Source organism: Camelina sativa, chromosome 17 (assembly GCF_030686135.1).
Source record: "Camelina sativa cultivar CO46 ecotype springtype chromosome 17, ASM3068613v1".
Classification (NCBI taxonomy): Eukaryota; Viridiplantae; Streptophyta; class Magnoliopsida; order Brassicales; family Brassicaceae; genus Camelina; species Camelina sativa.
The window spans coordinates 13,936,388-13,955,230 of NC_141896.1; the positions used below are offsets into that span (position 1 = coordinate 13,936,388).

An 18,843-nucleotide genomic window follows, 5' to 3' on the forward strand; every position below is an offset into this window, starting at 1 on the left:
GCCACTGACATATTTCGACTGATCTCCAAAGCGGTAACACCTCTATCTCCCGTAACATCAAACAATCTACCTAATGGTAACCAGTTATCAAACCAAAAGGAAGTAAGCCGTCCATTCTCCACTGCTACTTTACATAAAAATCTTGATACGTATGATAATATACTCTCTTCATATAATAATATTTGTATGATATTATAGATAATTTATTTTCTTTTAGGTATATAATATTTTCAATTTTCAATGTAAAATTAATTAGTTTTTAATTGGTAATTTGGACCATTTATATCTTGTAGATTTAAACGTCAATTAATTGTCACGAAAAGTTTAAAAAAAAAAATTGATTGACGTTTCATAAAGATGACGGAGAAGAGTTGTCTTCTCGAACATTACAATCAAAATTCTCTTACATAACTATATATAGTATGATTTTTCATCTTGCTAAAACCCCTAATTACAAGGACATCATCACATCACATGACTTGAGTTTGTGTGACAATATAGATTGAAGTAGAGATTTAAAAAGTCGATTACAAACTCAATTTTACTTCAATCTTCACAATTATTCTTTCCGTAAAGTTTGGTTTTCACTTCTGGATGCTGGTTCAACCCAACGGTTCAAACGTTTCAACGACGAAGACACCTGCAGTGTATTTAACAATAAGCATTAAGCCAAATAATGAAATATACACATCAATTATTTTATCATAATTTTTTTTATTACTAATAAAATAATATTCAATGTATATAGTATGTACCTGTTGATCCCAGTTTGTTCTCATAGTCATTATGGTAAGCACACAAGTTTGAACGAAAATTCCAAATATCATTCCTAACCACACGCCCTAAAATTTAAGAAAACAAACACTATATTACCTTGTATATTATCACTAAATGTATTATTTATTGTGACAGTAAAAAAACTATAAACAACTTTAAAAAAAGACTGATAAAAAGTGAACTTACTTTGACTTGCAAACCGACAACATAGCCAAGAAAAACACCGGAAGGGATTCCAACAAAGTAATAGCAAGCAAGGTTAACGTACGTGACATATTTTTGCCATCCTGCTCCAACAGCAACTCCTACAACCAGTAATAATCAGTTCACATGTAATTAAGGGTTAGAAACAAATTTAATTTGTCGTGTAACCATATTAATATGAACAATACTTGGGTTCACCCCTAGGAGTGAACCTCTCCATTCACCCCCTTATAAAATAAGGAAATAAAATCTGTATATATTATTATAAAATTAAAAAATTTAAACCGCTCTTTAATAAACCCAAACCGACATATATAAAATCTAAATCCTAACCATCTCATTTGTGAACCCAAACCGATATATAATTTCGTTCTACTTGTAAAATCTAAACTCTAACCATCTCATTTGTGAACCCAAACCGACATATAATTTTGTTCTAATCGTGAAATCTAAACCCTAACATCTCATTTGTGAACCCAAACCGACATATAATTTTGTTCTACTTGTAAAATCTAAACCCTAACCATCTCATTTGTGAACCCAAACCGACATATAATTTTGTTCTAATCGTGAAATCTAAACCCTAACATCTCATTTGTGAACCCAAACCGACATATAATTTTGTTCTATTTGTAAAATCTAAACCCTAACCATCTCATTTGTGAATCCAAACTGACATATAATTTCATTCTAATTGTAAAATCTAAACCCTAACCACCTTATTTGTAAACCCAAACCGACATATAATTTCGTTTTAGTTGTAAAATCTAAATCCTAACCACTTCATTTGTAAACTCAAACCGACATATAATTTTATTCTAATTTTAAAAATCTAAACCAATCCAATATTTAAATTTCCTTAATTAAAAGTATACAGAATTTGTTTCCTTAATTTGATTTGCTTTTTAATTTAATTTTGATTTATTTTTTAAATGAAATATTAGATGGAAGATTCTGATTGGCTGAAAGAAGAGGGGGTGAACGGAGAGGTTCACCCCTAGGGGTGAACCTAAGTATTTTTCTATTAATATCTCTACATTCTGGATTAAATTAATTTGCAGATAATGATAAATTGTTAACTCATTATACGTGAGAGTGACTGAATACCTATAAAATACCAGTTTCATGCATGAATTAGTGTGCTCACTGGAAAACGAATCCTTATAATGTTTCATTGATTGAATGTATCATGTTAAAACAGATACATTACCAGAGAGAACCGGTTGCACACTGTTCAAGAGAATGGAGAAGGCCAAGAGTGGAGAAAGATCGGCTACTTGTGTGGCAACAGCTTCACTTTTTGTAAAAATGTATGAAACCCTTCCTCTTAAAAACAGGAAGACAAAGAAGAAGATGATTCCTATTGAAAGTGATGTCAAAACCACTATCACTGTCGCAAATTTGGCCCTTTTAGAGTTTCCACTCCCGATCTCATTTGATACTCTTACACTATTGCAAATATTATAACATAAAATAAAATGTAAGAAAAAGAGAATAAGATGTTTAAATGAATCTTGAATAATCTAATATTTAGGACGATTTAAAATCAGATATATCAAATATATCACTCTAGCCAGTTTAATGTTATAATATTAAATATATCACTCTAGCCAGTTTAATGTATCAAATATATCTAATACTATGATATAATATGTAATATATATAATATTTGTGCACCTTGCTGCTGCCATGAAGCCGAAGGCTACCATCATCTCTAGTGCATTAATATTGATGCTGCGAACAAAAAAAAAAATTGAAAAACATATAATATTGAATCTAAATAACAATAATTTTTTATTTGATTTGAGTCTCGCTTGAACCATATATGATTACATAACATGCATGTGTGAAAGTGAAACTAATAGTATAAAAATAACAACAACATCTCTGACAATTACCTAGCAGTACTAAAATAAAAAGAGAGAGAGTTTAATTACGTAAATTTTCAAAAACCATTTGACGAGCTTAAAAGAGATCGATGGACAAATTGGAAATTGAATACATTGTGTTACAAAAACTAAAATTTGATTGTAATAATAAATCATTGCACACATTTCATCAGATATTTAAATTTCAGCTAAAATATCTACAATAGTAGTAATACACAAAGTTACTTTCATACCAAATTAAGAATTCATTCGTCTCTTAACTAAGTTTCTTGTGGGTAATATTGTAGAATAGCATAATTATATAATCGATAAAATCATGCTCAATTGCAAAAGCATTCTGCCATTCCGCCGGTGCCAATAAGCTATAGAGAGTATAATTAGTACGATTAGTAACCTAGACCGTACCTATCATTTCCATTGGCATCAGTGTACATCATACATGTATTAGAATTCAGATCAACAATCTAAAGATGTACAAACGTATGAATATAACTTCAAAGACAAGAGACCTAAAACTGATATAGTTTTACCAGATTGCAAGTGCGTTAAGAGCAACTTCAGCATTTCTTAAGTTTCCAGTGAGCAGAATCAAGATCGAGTTGTACCATAGCTCCAAGCTGCCAAAAATTCATATCATAAAGTGCTTGCTATTATGTATTACGATAGCAATAGTTTTTTTTAAAAAAAAAATTTTTATGCATGTTTATGTCACGAATATATATATACATAAACATGCAATAATTCTCTATAACGTATATTTTAAAATTTTCAATCTTGTTTATATTAAATATATATGCATAAATAACCATCTCTTATTTCAACCAACGTGACAGTTATTAGATAACGACGGTATTTGTATAATTCTATGACTAATATATATTTACGTAGATGCTGGTTTGACGAGACATGTGTTGATACTTTTAGGACTTGACACAATAAAAACTTGGGAAGACTGAAAATCATACCAAACCATTCCACCGGAAGATAGAGATAGTTTGAAAACGGGCCAAAGATCCTTGAAAGCCAACCAAGAGAATCCTCTCCACGTGTCCTTACACCCACCGCACGTGACAAACAAGAGTTGCGCAATGTTAGGCAACCAGTGCGCTACGAGAGACGAGGTCATGGCACCAGCGATCCCCAAATCAAAATGAACCACTAGAAGCCACGACAAGAAGACATGGACCCCTAATGAGACAGCAGCCACGTAGGCGATGATCTTGTTCTTGCTCTGAGCTTGGAGGAACATTTGGCAAGTGAAGGAAGGCACGAAAGAGATGTTGATGCCTATGACCCATAGAGCTATTTTCCGAGCCACACGAACAAGGCGTTCCTCTTGACCTAGGGCCAAGAGGATTGGGCCCGAAAAGATGTAGATGGGCATGAGGCACATGGTACAGCCTATGAGGACGATCCATGATCGCTGGAGGTAAATCCCAAGCATATGATATTGTTTTGCTCCGTAGGCTTGACCACATAATGTTTCTAGTGCACTAGCCATGCCTAACTGCATATATTGTCATGGACGTATCGTTATTACACGGTTAAAAAAAAAAAAAAACTATTTCATGGTGAATGACACTCATAAATCATAACGTGATAACTATCAACCCAATGCAAGGGGACATCCGATGAAAATAAACGCTTATAATATGTCCTAATAAAGTATGCATTTTAGAAAAGTAGAAAGCATAACAACTACCCTTTAAAAGACTAATAACATCATAAGCACTATTTCATATCATAATAGGAATCTCACGCAGACCAACCAAAATATCATCGGCATTGGCAGGTGCCCATTTGGACATTAGTGGCCAATGAATCTTGTCACTTCTTGACAATGTTGTCTTTGCTACACTACGGATCGGAGCACAAATTTAAAAAGGAATATTATTCGTCATAATTAATATTAATCTTTCTGACCATTCGTTTATGTTGCGTCATTTCTAAGCAATTTTTTCCGAAATTTTTTGTAGAATCAATATATTCCCCAACATTTTTTTGTTAAAGGGGTTTCTTATATTCTCCAACTTTTCTTTAAAAAAATTATTCACCCAATTAAAATCTAGCTTACAATGAAATGTTTTTGCTGCAAAAAAACAATTGATGTAATAATCAAATCTAACGGAGTTCAAATTCGTTAAGACTTGTCTATGTGCAAAGCAAAAAGGTAACGACATTAACAATAAACGAACACCTTAACAACAAGTACGACCAACAATGTCTTCCAAACCCGTCCGTCTACATACAATCTATAAAGTAAAGATATGACATATTTTAATTTCATAAGGCCAAAGAGTTGTGTGGTTGTGAATTTATGACTGGTTGAAGAAGAAACCAAAACAATCTCCGACAAGAAGTCTATCTAAGCATTCACGTCACCATATATGTCATTCAAATTACTCCAAACATATATATCATTCAAACTACTCCAAACACCCTAACATAGATACTCTAGTCTTTATTACGAACAAAAAAAATTATTTTCTTTTTAGTGAAGTGTTAGTGAAAGAATAAGAGATATTATTGTTGTATTATTCTCGTTAATTAATGCATATATAGTAACTAACCAAGATACCATTACTGAAACGGAGGAGAACGGTGAGGGTGATGGAGTAAGCGGCCAACTCGGTTGAGCCAAGGTGGCCAATGAAAGCTTGAGTTATCAAAGATAGTCCTGACGTAGAGAATCTCGTAAAGATCGCTGGCCCAGCCACAACCCATAGCTTCTTAGATTCCCTGCAAACCTTCTCTCGGATCCCCAACTCATCCTCTTCTCTGCCGCTCTCCGTGGACTTTTGCAGTAGGGTCTCCGTCACTTCTCCTCCCATGGCTTACAAGAGAGAGTGAAGAGAGAGAACATAGAAGGCAAGGGAAGAGGAGAGAGGAGAGAGGAGAGAATTTTGTTTGGTGGGTCGTTTTTGTTTATTAACGGAGGAGGTGAAAAGCCGGCCTATACATCTTTTTTAAGATTCTTTGCCAAATTGGTTATTTAACAAAAGAGAGATTGACACTATGGCACACTTTTGATGAAAGTGTTTGCATTCTAGCACACTTTCTATATATGAGGCACTTTTTTACAACTTTTTACATTATTTACATAATTTTTGGACTATTTTATTCCTATATATAACAAGAATATGAGAGAGATCAAACTAGAGTTCAAACAAAATAAAATGTGGAGACCATTTTTACTATCAACTAAAACAAATATAAATGTTCTATTTTTTATCTCAAACACTTTTATGTCATATTTTTCCAATTCTTCTTTTTACTTTTTTTGTTTCTTTTCTTTTTCTTCTCTCTTTGTAAACACTTTATTTAATTATTATGATATATATGGTTGATTTTATTTTTGTGATTCATTATAATTATATTTTTCAAATATTTTAAGATCCATTTTACTATGCTTAAAATTGAATAATATGTATAATTATTCATTTATAGTTTAATATTTGTTCATTATTATGTGGATACTTAAAGTGTCTTATTATGTGGATACTTATTTGTGGATGATCATATAAAAACATAATAATACATGTAAACTGACCACATGATATCCACGAGACAGTGACCATATATTTAGTTTCTTTGTGGCATCAACAATCAATTTCCATATGTTATTTTTTAAGGGTTGTCCACGAGACAACGACCATATGGTGTCCACAAAATATTAACCATATGGTTAGTTTACATGTAAATTAACCACATGATATCCACGAGACAGTGACCTTATATATATATATATATTATCCAATTATAGTTGAATATTTGTTAATTGTAATGCGGATGCTAAAAAAGTCTTATTATGTGGATACTAATGTCTTATTTGTGGATACTTATTTGGATACTTAAAATCAAATCCACATGGATGATGAGTTATACACATCCACTAAAAACTACTTGTGTTCTGGTGAAACAATCGTTGTTAACTATCAAACAATTTTAACCTCATCATATCCCCTAAAAAACTAAGCATGATACTGTTCATTATATTATATCCTAAACCCTAAACCTCGAAACCCTAAATCTTAAACCCTATACCCTAAAGCCTAAACCCTATACCCTAAAACCTAAATCCTAAACTTTAGACCTTAACCTTAGATCATAAACCATAATCATAAATTTAATTTCATAGAAATTTTAACAAATGTAGTGAAATATGAAGATCTTTTACTATAAAACATTGAAATTGACCTACCCCAACCTGTACACCCTGAACCTTAATTTAGACCAAATTTTTGACTTCTTGCATTACATTCTTTATAAATTTCCAAATTCATTGATGTTGTTCGCTATTATGTGGATGGTTAACATGCATAGATGAATACTTATTTTTGGATGACCAGAAAAAAAAACATATGAATACCTAATTAATTAAACAATTTGTGGTTTAGTAAAGTAGTCATGGTAAACTATCAAACGATTTTAATCTTTCATGTCCATAAAATCAAGTCCACATGGACACTAAGTTATACACGTCCACTAAAAACTATTTGTGTTGGTGAAGTAGTCATTGTTAACTATCAAACAATTTTAACCTCATCATATCCCCTAAAAACCTAAGCATGAAACTGTTCATTATATCCTATACTAAACTCTAAACCCTACACCTCTAAAACTCTAAACCCTAAATCCTAAATTTTATATCATAAACCATAATCATAAATTTAATTTCATATCAATTGTAACAAATGTAGCTAAATCTGAATAATTTTTACTAGTAAACATAAAACTGATGGTCAATAACAAATTAAAAAGATTTGATGGATGATATTATATATATTGAACATGAAACTAAATAATCATAAACATATAAGCATATAGATTTGATTTTATAGATGATAAATATATCAAAATGCAAAATTAAAAGAAATGTATAAATGTGGCTAAGAAATATATATATATATTGTTATCTACCACTCAAGATTATTCAAACACATATATTAAAGAAAGGGAGTAAGATAAACAAATAAAATAAAAATTATTTGGAGATGGAGAGAGAGTTAGAGAGGGTGAGAAAAATAAGATAAATGAAATGAAATAAAATAAAAATAAAAAATAAAAGAAGGATGTATTGTTGGGAAGTAATATGTTTGGAGAGAGAGTTAAAGGGTAAGAAAGTAAAACAATATAAAAAAGTGTGTGGTGGTGCAAAAGTGTGTTAGAATGTAATTTTTTATAGAAAAGTGTGTTAGAGTGCACATATTTCTTAACAAAAATACTTTTCCATGAATTTTCATACTGTTCAAAACTAGTTAGTCTAGTTTAATAATTTATTGGTTGTGTGAAAAGAAATAATTTTTTTATAATTAAAAGAGGAGTATGTTTTTGAATATGTCTGAAATCCTCACTTTATTTACAGCAATTGCCACTCAATCTTATTATATAAAGTTAGGTTTTGAAAGTTAGCCATTAACAAGATTTTGACATGTGTCAAGTTATCAATCTGAGATTTTGACATGTGTAAAAGTTAATATTTAAGAAGAGTAATTTGATTACAACAAAAACAAAATATTTGTTTTAAAAAATATTAATAATACAAAAAAATAATTATCAAAAATTACAAAAATTATCAAAAATTACAAAGTATTTTTAAATAATTATAAAGAGATTATATATATATATATATATATATATATTTCATAAAATTCAATATTATAATATTATGTACATATTTTTAAATTTAAGTTATTAATTCTACAAAAAAAAGCAGAAATAGGGATTAAGGAAAATATATAGTTAATAATTAATTATAAATTTTGAAAATATTCACTTCTATATAAACATCAATCGTCTCATATTTTTCATCTAACAAAATAACATATTTAAAAACACTGCTTTCAACTTTATTTAATTGGGAACTTTATTTAATGGGATCATAAATTTGTCTTATTTTTTTTAAACCAAAATTTACTCATACTTTCTCCTTTTTCAGTTGGGAATATGTAAGATTAATATGTTAACCCAAAAAAAAAGATTAATATATGCGTCTTTGTTTCCTAATACTGTATTTTCAAATTTATTGTAGTATTTTTATATTGTTTTGTTTAATTTATATTTTCTTCTTTGAATTATTTTGGATTCATATATTACCGTGGTTATAATTTTCTATAATTTTTTTAATTATGTAAAATTAATTTTCTTCTAATTTCTCAACCTTGATTGGTTGGTCATAAACCCTTTTTTTTTACACATAATTGTTACCACTATTCATTTCATCCAAAAGGGAGATAACGAGTAGAAGCTCATCAACTTAATGGATGGATAAAATAGGCTAATCAAACACAAACTTACAACAAACATAGATAAATAGATTGGAAAAAAACATAAATAGTTGTTGATAGATCCATAGGAGTTCGAAGACTGTGACACCCTGGTTTGCGAAAAAGTTTAAAAGAATTGATTTGACCACCTATATCGCCAAAATGCACTTATCTTTTCGGTCAAGGGTCATGAGAGAACTTCATGATGAATGACCTTCCTGAAAGTGATTATCGGAACTGTGCGAGGGAGGACAAAACACATGAAAGGATCATTTGTTGATTTGTAGGGTCGGTAAACAAGTTTTTAAAACCTCCAAAACGTAAGCAGCCATCAAATATGGGTGGGTCCACGGGCCATGAATAGATGTAGGGCCCACTTACTAAGGTGGCCCATGGAATGAGAGTGGACATGGGCTCACTAAGCAAGGTGGCGGTTGGGGGGTTACGGAGACAGAGGCTATATCATGGTGTGTCAAAGACAATTCCACGAAGACATTGAGAAATTTAACATTAGCTACTATCAAAAGATTTTGTAACGTTAGAAAAATGTTTTACTTTCATTGGTTGTCGAAGCAAGCCATTTTGAGATAGCAAAAAGACGTGGATAGTTATCTCCACACAGGAGGAGGGCAGAGCCAAGGTTCTCTCTATGGTGGAGAAGGTTGGACACAAGGTTATCTCCCCAAGAGAGAAAGGTGGAGGAAGTTGGACGCAAGGTTATCTCTCCAAGGGAGGAAAGGCGGAGCCAAGGTTCTCTCCATGGTGGAAGAGGTTGGACGCAAGGTTCTCTCAATAAGGGAGAAGGGCGGAGCCGAGGTTTTCTCCATGGTGATCATACTTTATTGTGATGATACATCATTGATTAGTATACTATGTAATATATTTTTTATTCGAAATGTTTTTTGAACTACATTATGGTGTGTCAAAGACACTTCCACGAATAAGTTGAAAAATTTAACATTAGTTACTATCAAAAGATTTTGTGACGTTAGAAAAGGGTCTTTAGTTTCATTGGTTGTTGGAGCAACCCATTTTGAGATAGCTAAAAGAAGTGAACATGTTCTCTCCACACATGAGGAGGGCAGAGCCAAAGTTTTCTTTATGGTGGAGGAGGTTGGACGCAAGGTTATCTCCCCAAGGGAGGAAGGTGGAGAAGGTTGGACGCAAGGTTATCTCCCCAAGAAAGGAAGATGGAGCCAAGGTTTTCTCCATGGTGGAGGAGGTTTGACACAAGATTCTCTCCATAAGAGAGGAAGACGGAGCCGAGGTTCTCTCCATAACATAAACGTGAGAAGATGGAAGAAGAGAAGAAGGCAATGGAAGAAGAATCAAATTTTGTTCACGCGCCGTGTATATACTAAGGTTTTTATTTATTTTGATTCTTTTAAGTTTAAATTTTAAATCTATTTCTAATGATTAACCCCAAATTAAGTTGGAATTTTGTGTTTTGATTTTGGGGTTTCTCTGGTTCATCAGGATTTTAGGATGATAATCATCATCTCTCCGGTCACGTGGTGGCGTACTCATCAACGACGGCAGATAGAGCTTGACCATGGAGAACGCACCTGGTAGCAAAGCAAGACATTGAGATATTGTCCCTACCTCTCTAATTGCTTCTTTTTTTCCATTCATTAACAGAGAGATTTAAGATTTGTATTGATTTCCATTCATTTTTTAAAAATTAGTTCTTTGATCTTGATTCTCTCTCAATTTTATCTGGAATCGTTTTGTTTCTCCTTTATTATAAGTTTGTGCTGAGGCGATTAACATGCTATTTGTATTCTTTCCTCTCCACAGATTTACTATGCGAGGACCGGTGGAATCCTTAGAACAGCGATGTTATTATGGGGAGATTAGCATATATTTTTCCAGTTTAGTGATTGAATTTGAAAACAATGTAGAAATTTGTTTTTATTCTGAATTAGTAATTATGATTTGTTTTTTTTTTTTGTCTTTGTCCTCTCATTTTGCAGCAGTCCAGTGAGCACCAAAAGCTGAGCGAAGTCTGATACATGTTGGTAGGTTTGGTAATGAATTAAAATGTTTCATTCTTTAGTTTCTGATATGATGAGAACAAATTTGGTCAGCTTCTTTTTATATATCTACAGGCCGAACAAACAAGATTGCTTGATTAATTTGTATTTGAGTCTTTGTGCTTCTTATGGTCTTTAATTTCCCTTAATGATTTCAAACCCAATCTTTTCCCTTATGTACGTCAAATCATCCAAAGATTTGTATTTGAGTCTTTGTGCTTCTTATGGTCTTTAATTTCCTATCATTAGAATATATGTGCAAGTACACGACACCTGAAATATAGAAGGTTATATAAGACTTTTCTTTTTTGGTACTTTCTTGACTGCCAACAAATAGATGATATATTGAATGTGTGGTTTATGCAGCTCAGATGAAGATCGGAGAGACGTCGTTGAATGAGACTAGCTCCAAATCTCATCAGATTCTCTTACTGGTACTCACTTTATCTTCTTTCTTTTCCTTTTTATTTATTTATTTGAATTCTTCATTAAATCTCTTAAAAGTTTTTTTTGTTCATTTGCAGGCTTGATGAAAATGTAAACTGTAATATAAATCTTATCCTATATATTTGCAATAAAATGTTCATTAAATTATACCAAAATTTAAGGTAGATTTTTAACGCAAATCATTTGATTGCATGTCCTATAATTATGGTGTTAATTGATATAAAATTCTTTAATATAATTATGAGAATATTCTCATTAATTGAGATTTATTAAATAACAAATGAACTTGGTTACCAGATATGAATATAAATGTGATATTGAACGATTTAAAATGTATATTACGGGAGGAATAAATTCCTAAATTACTGGAAGTACAGAATAACTAAAAGTTGACCTATTTAAAATATACTACTAAACTAATACTTAGTTACCCTTTTTATTTAAAATATTTTATTTCTTAATTACTTATCCAATTAAATTTCAAAAATCCAAATCTTACTGTTTCCATAAATCTCGAAAATTAAATTAAACCAGATTAATTTTCTTAAATTTGTTAACAAACTTTTTAAAAAATCAAGGATATTTTAAAATTAATTCTAATATCCTAAAAAAAAAAATCCAATATCTTCCTTTTTATCAGGAATCTCACTTTCTAATCAAATTCAAATTTTTTAATTCGATTTCTGATTTGTACTAATCTAATAATCAAAAATCTTTGAATATAGATTAAAATTAATATAAAAAACGGAACTGTAGCAAATTCAAATTATTAACTTTAATAATTATAATTTATTATATTCAAAGATTTCTCCACAAGTTTAGCAATAGATAAAATCAAAATTAAATGTATTTGATTCATAATAAATGTTACTACCATTAGCGGCTATATTAACAAAATCATTCCTTAAATTTAGTTACCAAAATCCAAAAATCTATGCATAAGGAAAGAAGGAACAAAATCAATTCCATCATAAATGTTGCGCATCTTCAACGGCTATCAACTAATAAATCTCTTAAAATAGTTACCAGAACTGCATAGAAACTAATTTGGAAAATACATAATTATCATATAAAATAAGGCAAATAATGGAAAAAATCACATCACTTCATATACTTAAGTTTTATTATATGGTATATTCTTTATTTATATTGTACTTAAACATCCAAAACCCTACTATTAATTGAAAGTCGCTTATAAAATAAATTACAAAGGTTATCATGCTATTAATGTTTATCAAAGATTTGAAAGAAAAAAAACAATATTATAAATAAATGAGAATAAGGTGGCTGGATGGCTTCAATTATTGGGATTGTCATCTGGTGGCTGTTCCGGCGAATAAGGTGTGGATTGCTATCGCGAATAGTGTCATGAGGAATGGTAGATTTCAGTCATATTTAGCATTTGTGGGGGGCCATCTTGGCTTCATGATCAAGTGCAGACTGAGGAATAATAATGTTACTGTTTATTGTTGTTCTTGGTTAATTTCGGTTCTCAAACTATTTTTGGTTCTATCAGATAAAATTAAAAAAAAAAAAAAAAAACTATGACAAATAAATCTCTTATTATTCCACCATCAGCAGTCCATGACAATCAACTCATTTTATGATTCATCATCATTGTCTTTGTTGAATGCCAATATGCAATAAATTACATTTGATGAGAAATCATTATTGTGAACACCTAATAAAGAAAAATATTTTTTTTGTGTGTCATTAAACAGAAAACATAGAAAACTAAAAAATTTGATGTACATTATGTAAATGAAATTATGACTAAGTCCGGGCTATTTATGGTATTACAATGAGAAATAGTGGATGTGCAACAAAAACGGATAATTTTTATAACTAAAAAATAGCACTTAAACGATTTAAAAAAAAATCACTATATAACATATAAAGAACTAATATTAGATGGGTATATTGAGAATTTTGGACATTTTAAAAATATTTTGCGAGGTTTTGAGAAATATCCACTAACTATATAAATTAAATATTCAAACGGAGACTTTATATATTTGGTGAAGTAATTCTCCACTTTGGAACGGGTACTTTCAGAATTTTAGTATTTAAAAAAAACAGATAGATAGTTTGTTAAAATTGTAATTCCTTTTTGATAATTTCAAATAAGTAAATAAAAATTAAATATTCAAAAATAATTTGGTATCCGTCTATATTTTTTACCCACTCTCTATTAAAAATATTGCCTAACAAGTAATTATTTAAAAGAGAACGATCATAAGCGTGACATCCCGGTTTGCGGAGAGGTTTACGCCATCCATGTCACGAAAGTGCAAAGCGCAGTTATTTTTTTGGTGAAGGGTCTTGAGAGGACTTCAAAGTTAATTATGTTTGAGCTGGAGTAGTTTTTGGATGGGTGACGTTCCGGGAAGTGATTGTCGAAACTGTGCGAGTGGAGACAAAACACAAAGAAAGATTATGTGGTGATTTTTAGGGATGGTAAACAAATCTTTAAAGCCTCCCAGACGTAGCAAATCGGTCGTCGGATATTAATAAGCCCACGGATAGGGAGTGGACATGGGTCCACTAAACAAGGTGAGTCTATGGGCTGGGAGTGGACATGGGCCCACTAAGCTTGATGAAGATCAAAGCATTATAGTAAGACAGCAAAATTCTGATAGATATAGGACAAAAGGGGATGGAGCAGAACATGATAAAACGGGATGAGAAGGGACGTGTTTTCCATTCCAAAGTAGATACGTTTATGTTACATACGTGTAATAATCCAAATTAAAACCAAACTGAAATCCGATTTTACGGATTTCATACTAATAATATACAAATACTTACATTATATATTTAAAATTATATAATTATATGAAAATATTTTGCCCGTGCTACGGCACGGATTACTACCTAGTACTATAAAATTTTAAAACAAGAAGTTATTAAAAAAATATTTGATCCGCAGTGTACCGCGGGTTCAACCTACTGTACAGTGTACAGTGATAGGAACAAGTGAAATTTGGATCTAACGTGTGGCCCAATCATGAAACTATGACAGACCAAAACCTTAGTGGGCCGAAATACCAGCCCATTAAAAATAGGATCAATAATTGGGGATGAGAGTTACGGACACGTAACTTTTACAGAGCAGGGATGGCTTTTTGTACTTTATGAAACTTTAACCTTTTTTTTCTTCTTTTTAGCAATGACTCTTTATAGTTATAGTATTTAGTATTACACGGCTCTATGTAAATCTTTCCAAATAATAACCCCGACAAATAGTATACAGTATGATATGCAAAGAATTATGTGTTTGGTCCTAGACACAAAAATGTTAGAATCTAGTTTGGTTGGTGAATGAATCATCTCATACTACAAGTCTACAACAAATAGAACAAAAAAATATATTAATCGTTCCAAAGCCGTAAATAGAGATGAGTATGTCAAAAATGTATTCATTGATTACGACAAAAACAGACAACAATGTAATCTTGCCTGAGGTTGATCATATGATGCATGATGCATGATGCATTCACGACATATAGTAGTTAACTGAATACACAACATATGCCAGAAATGGGAAAAGTTAAAATACATATATCATCTATATTAAGCAACTTTATAGAACCACGTGAAGGAATCTAATGTGTGTGGTGGACCCTGACGGCACGTACGTAGACTTACCATCGAGTCAAAAAAAGATAGCAAACGGCGCCTAAAAGGATTGAGCCGTGGTTCCCGTAATTATATCGACTTAACCGAGGGTAAAATAGGTAAATCAAATACACTGACGTCACACGTGCGAGTCAGAACATAGCACAATTGGCACACCACTGCAACCAAGTGGGTCAAGCTCAAGCTCAAGCTCAAGCTCAAGCTCAAGCTCAAGCTCAGCTCAAAGAGCTTGCTTCAGGTTTGTTTTGTGAACCAAAGAAGACCCAAAAAGAAAAAATCAAAACTTTACCGGAGATGACGACGGAGCAAGCTTTGTTGTCTATGGAAGCTTTACCTCTAGGTTTCAGATTTAGACCAACGGATGAAGAACTCATCAATCATTACCTACGGCTAAAAATTAACGGTCGTGATTCAGAGGTTAGAGTCATCCCTGAGATCGATGTTTGCAAGTGGGAGCCATGGGACTTACCTGGTTAGTTCTCTCTTGTTCTTCTTCATGATTTCATCTTCTTTATGGTAGAGAAGAACACAAAGAAACAGAGTTTACAGATGTTGAGAATTGCAAAAGGTTGAAGCTTTTTGTGAAAATTTTGGATTTGTTTTGAGAGTGATGATGTTAAGGGTTTTGTTTGATTGTTTTTTAGGGCTTTCGGTGATAAAGACAGATGATCAAGAATGGTTCTTTTTTTGTCCTCGTGATCGGAAGTATCCGAGTGGTCATCGTTCTAATAGAGCTACTGACATTGGTTACTGGAAAGCTACTGGGAAAGATAGAACTATTAAGTCTAAGAAGGTGATCATTGGTATGAAGAAGACTCTTGTCTTTTATCGTGGTCGAGCTCCTAGAGGAGGGCGCACTAATTGGATTATGCATGAGTATCGTGCTACTGATAAGGAACTTGATGGCACTGCACCTGGCCAGGTCTGTTTATTCTCTTTTTCTCATTCTATTTAAGGTCAATTCTAGCTCCCTGTCTGCTTCATATAGTAAGAGTTTGTTTATTGGAATGGCCATAAGCGAGTTGATGTTGTTTAGTTTTAGTACTATTACTCTTGGATGAACGTTTTTGTCTTTGACGGTGACCTTTTGGCTTGTTGATATTTGTTTTGTACAACTCTTTGGCTTGCTTATATTGTTCTGTTTTGGGTGTGTGTGTTTGGAACAGAATCCGTATGTTTTGTGTCGCTTGTTCCACAAGCCTAATGATAGTTGTGATACTGCAAACTGTGACGAAATAGAGAATGTTAATACAACACCTACCACTACCAGATGCTCTCCTGATGATACATCTTCTGAAATGGTTCAAGAAACAGCTGCGTCTTGTGTACATGCTTTAAATAGATCGGATGACACTGAGAGGTGTTTAAACGAAAAGAATAATGATGTGAAACCTGATGTTTCAGTGATAAACAATACTTCTATCAATCGCCCTGAATCATCTCGCGCCAAAGACCGTGTTTTGGGGAAAACCATAGTAGAGGTATTACATATTTTTCGGTTATGATTTATCTGTTTGCACTAAGTGTGCCATTCTGTTTCACAATTTGTTTCATCAGGTCTCATCATAAACCAGTTTGTGTTTTCCTGTGATATAGGAAACTCCACTTGCAAGGTTCAATTCAACTCATTATGGACCCATCTTTACTCAAATGGATGAAAGAGCGTATCATCCAGCTCAGTCAAGCATCGATTTTGCTTCATCACATATGGATTCGATGTATACTGGCGATTTTGGCAACTTCGATTATGGACTACATTTTCAGGATGGTGCCGCTATACAAGATGCATCCTTAGCAGATGTCTTGGATGATGTATTTCATAACAATAATGATTCCTCTACTGAAAGGAAAGACTTTGTACTTCCAAATATGATGCATTGGCCTGGAAATACAAGACTGTTGCCTACTGAGTACCCGTTTCGCAAAGACGCTGTTGCTTTTCTTGATGGGAGTGCTGAAGTCGCCGGCTCACAGGTAACCACAATGTTCATAAACGCTAAAGCAACTCACATATAAGATGATGTTGATCTGGGACTGACCATTAGTGTTTCTTCTTGTACAGCAGTTTGTACCTGATAATGTAGCTCCCAGATGGGTCAGTGAACACCTTGTTGATAGCAAGGAGGTAGTAGAGATCCAATCTTCATCCGGCTCCTCTCGTACCTTGACGCCACTTCATAGCAATGTTTTAGGGCAGTATGCTTCAGCTTCTTATGCATCTATCGATCCCTTTAACTATAATGTCAATCATCCTGAGCAGTCATCCTTCGAGCAATCATCTTTTGAACAAAACTCTGTTGACCGCAAGATTAGTCCCAGTGACATTTCGGGGTTCAAGGCTAGGTCTCGGGAGATTCAGACGAATGAGGACTTTGTTGTGGAACAAGGCACTGCTCCTAGAAGAATTCGGCTGCAAATAGAACAGCCATTGGCGCTAGTTAACCACAGGAAAGAGAGAGATGCAGACAGCTATGAAGAGGATGAAGTACAATCTGCAATGTCCAAGGTAAGGGATTCAGTTGTCTGGCTAGTATTGAGATCCACTTTGAATGACCTTCTCAAATGACCATTGATGAATATGCAGGTCGTAGAGGTAAATGAAAGATGCTTCCTTAACAGAGATAAGACAAGAGTAAGAGGGCCTGATCATAGTCTGTCGGAATCAGCTGAGTTAAGGACTCAGGGGACTGCTCAGAGAAGAATCCGCCTGCAGACGAGATTACGGAAGCCTCCCACAACATCAAACAACACAAGAAGACACTCAAACCGCAGTGAAGAAGAAGCAAGCCATAGAAAGGTAAGATGTTTCTGTAAGCAAGTCATCTAATAACATTTTGACATAAATGAAAGAAAAAACCATTAACAAGCTCGATTCAAACAATGCGAGATGCAGGAAAAGGAAGATGTGTCATCATCATCATCATCATGGCAGAAACAAAATAAGATAATGAAGAAGAGCTTGGTGCAGTATAGTAGTATGGTGATAATAATGGCAGTGATAGCCGTCGTTTTAGTAGGAGTATGGAAAGAGTCAAGAGATGCCCAATGTAGCTTCTTGTTTCATCAATTGGATTCCTTGAAAGGCATGTTTACTTGATGAATATATATAGCGACATTCTCCATGTCTCTTTTTTTTTTTGTTTTTTTTTTTTTGTATAATTAATCGTGTTTAGTGTTTTTTTTATTTATTTTGTAGTGTTGAGTGATGAAGCCTAATTCTCTAGAATTATTAACAAAGTAGTCCTTCTCTTTTTGATATTTGCAGTTCAAAACTATTACTTGTGTGTGTGTTGTGTCTCTCGCAATATATTACTATTAGATTTTTTATTCCATAGTCAGTCCAAGTTTCAAGAAAACTTTGTTTAACTTGAACCATATATTACTATTAGATTTTTTATTCCTCTTTTTCACAAAGATGATTGATATTTTGGAATATATTTTTGTCCCACAAAGATTGATGTTTTGCAAACTTTAAGAAGTAATTATTTAAAATATTAAAATTTTTGAATTGCTATTGGTTTATATTTTCTCTCTCTACCAAAAAGTAATTATAAATTAATTAACAAATAAAAACTAAAAATTTTCTTA

At 32.5% G+C, this 18,843-nt stretch overlaps 2 protein-coding genes and 1 long non-coding RNA gene across 10 annotated transcripts; 2 read left to right on the plus strand and 1 right to left on the minus strand.

Moving 5' to 3' along the window:
- Positions 1-323: 323 nt before the first annotated feature.
- On the minus strand, positions 324-5,901 carry LOC104757672 (protein DETOXIFICATION 23). 4 transcript variants are annotated; one of them, XR_015585853.1, is made up of 8 exons: positions 5,441-5,856; positions 3,836-4,377; positions 3,401-3,487; positions 2,659-2,715; positions 2,089-2,430; positions 964-1,082; positions 756-842; positions 324-640 (listed from the first exon to the last, which is right to left on the minus strand). XR_015585853.1 is itself a non-coding variant. In XM_010480421.3 (8 exons), the coding sequence occupies exons 1-8, from the start codon at positions 5,699-5,701 to the stop codon at positions 560-562; spliced, it is 1,473 nt and encodes a 490-aa protein (XP_010478723.1). In that variant the 5' UTR covers positions 5,702-5,901; the 3' UTR covers positions 324-559. The 4 variants fall into 4 exon arrangements, 2 of the variants coding, with proteins under 2 accessions (XP_010478723.1, XP_019094348.1); XR_015585854.1 differs by having other exon boundaries at positions 5,449-5,829; XM_010480421.3 differs by having other exon boundaries at positions 2,192-2,430; positions 5,441-5,901.
- A 4,397-nt stretch (positions 5,902-10,298) lies between these two features.
- Positions 10,299-11,795, plus strand: LOC104757673 (uncharacterized). Of its 4 annotated transcripts, XR_015587564.1 has the most exons (5): positions 10,299-10,498; positions 10,613-10,730; positions 11,110-11,154; positions 11,536-11,603; positions 11,694-11,795. It is a non-coding gene; the product is annotated as an uncharacterized LOC104757673 (long non-coding RNA). The 4 variants fall into 4 exon arrangements; XR_015587565.1 differs by lacking the exons at positions 10,299-10,498; positions 10,613-10,730 and adding an exon at positions 10,737-11,007 and having other exon boundaries at positions 11,245-11,603; XR_015587563.1 differs by lacking the exons at positions 10,299-10,498; positions 10,613-10,730 and adding an exon at positions 10,737-11,007.
- Positions 11,796-15,216: 3,421 nt separating this feature from the next.
- On the plus strand, positions 15,217-18,506 carry LOC104757674 (NAC domain-containing protein 14). Of its 2 annotated transcripts, none has more exons than XM_019238735.2 (7): positions 15,217-15,727; positions 15,900-16,177; positions 16,422-16,736; positions 16,852-17,229; positions 17,318-17,761; positions 17,840-18,052; positions 18,149-18,506. In XM_019238735.2, exons 1-7 carry the CDS (start codon positions 15,550-15,552, stop codon positions 18,350-18,352), a joined length of 2,010 nt encoding a protein of 669 aa, XP_019094280.2. In that variant the 5' UTR covers positions 15,217-15,549; the 3' UTR covers positions 18,353-18,506. The 2 variants fall into 2 exon arrangements, with proteins under 2 accessions (XP_019094280.2, XP_087349970.1); XM_087493844.1 differs by having other exon boundaries at positions 15,307-15,727; positions 17,321-17,761.
- Positions 18,507-18,843: the final 337 nt, after the last annotated feature.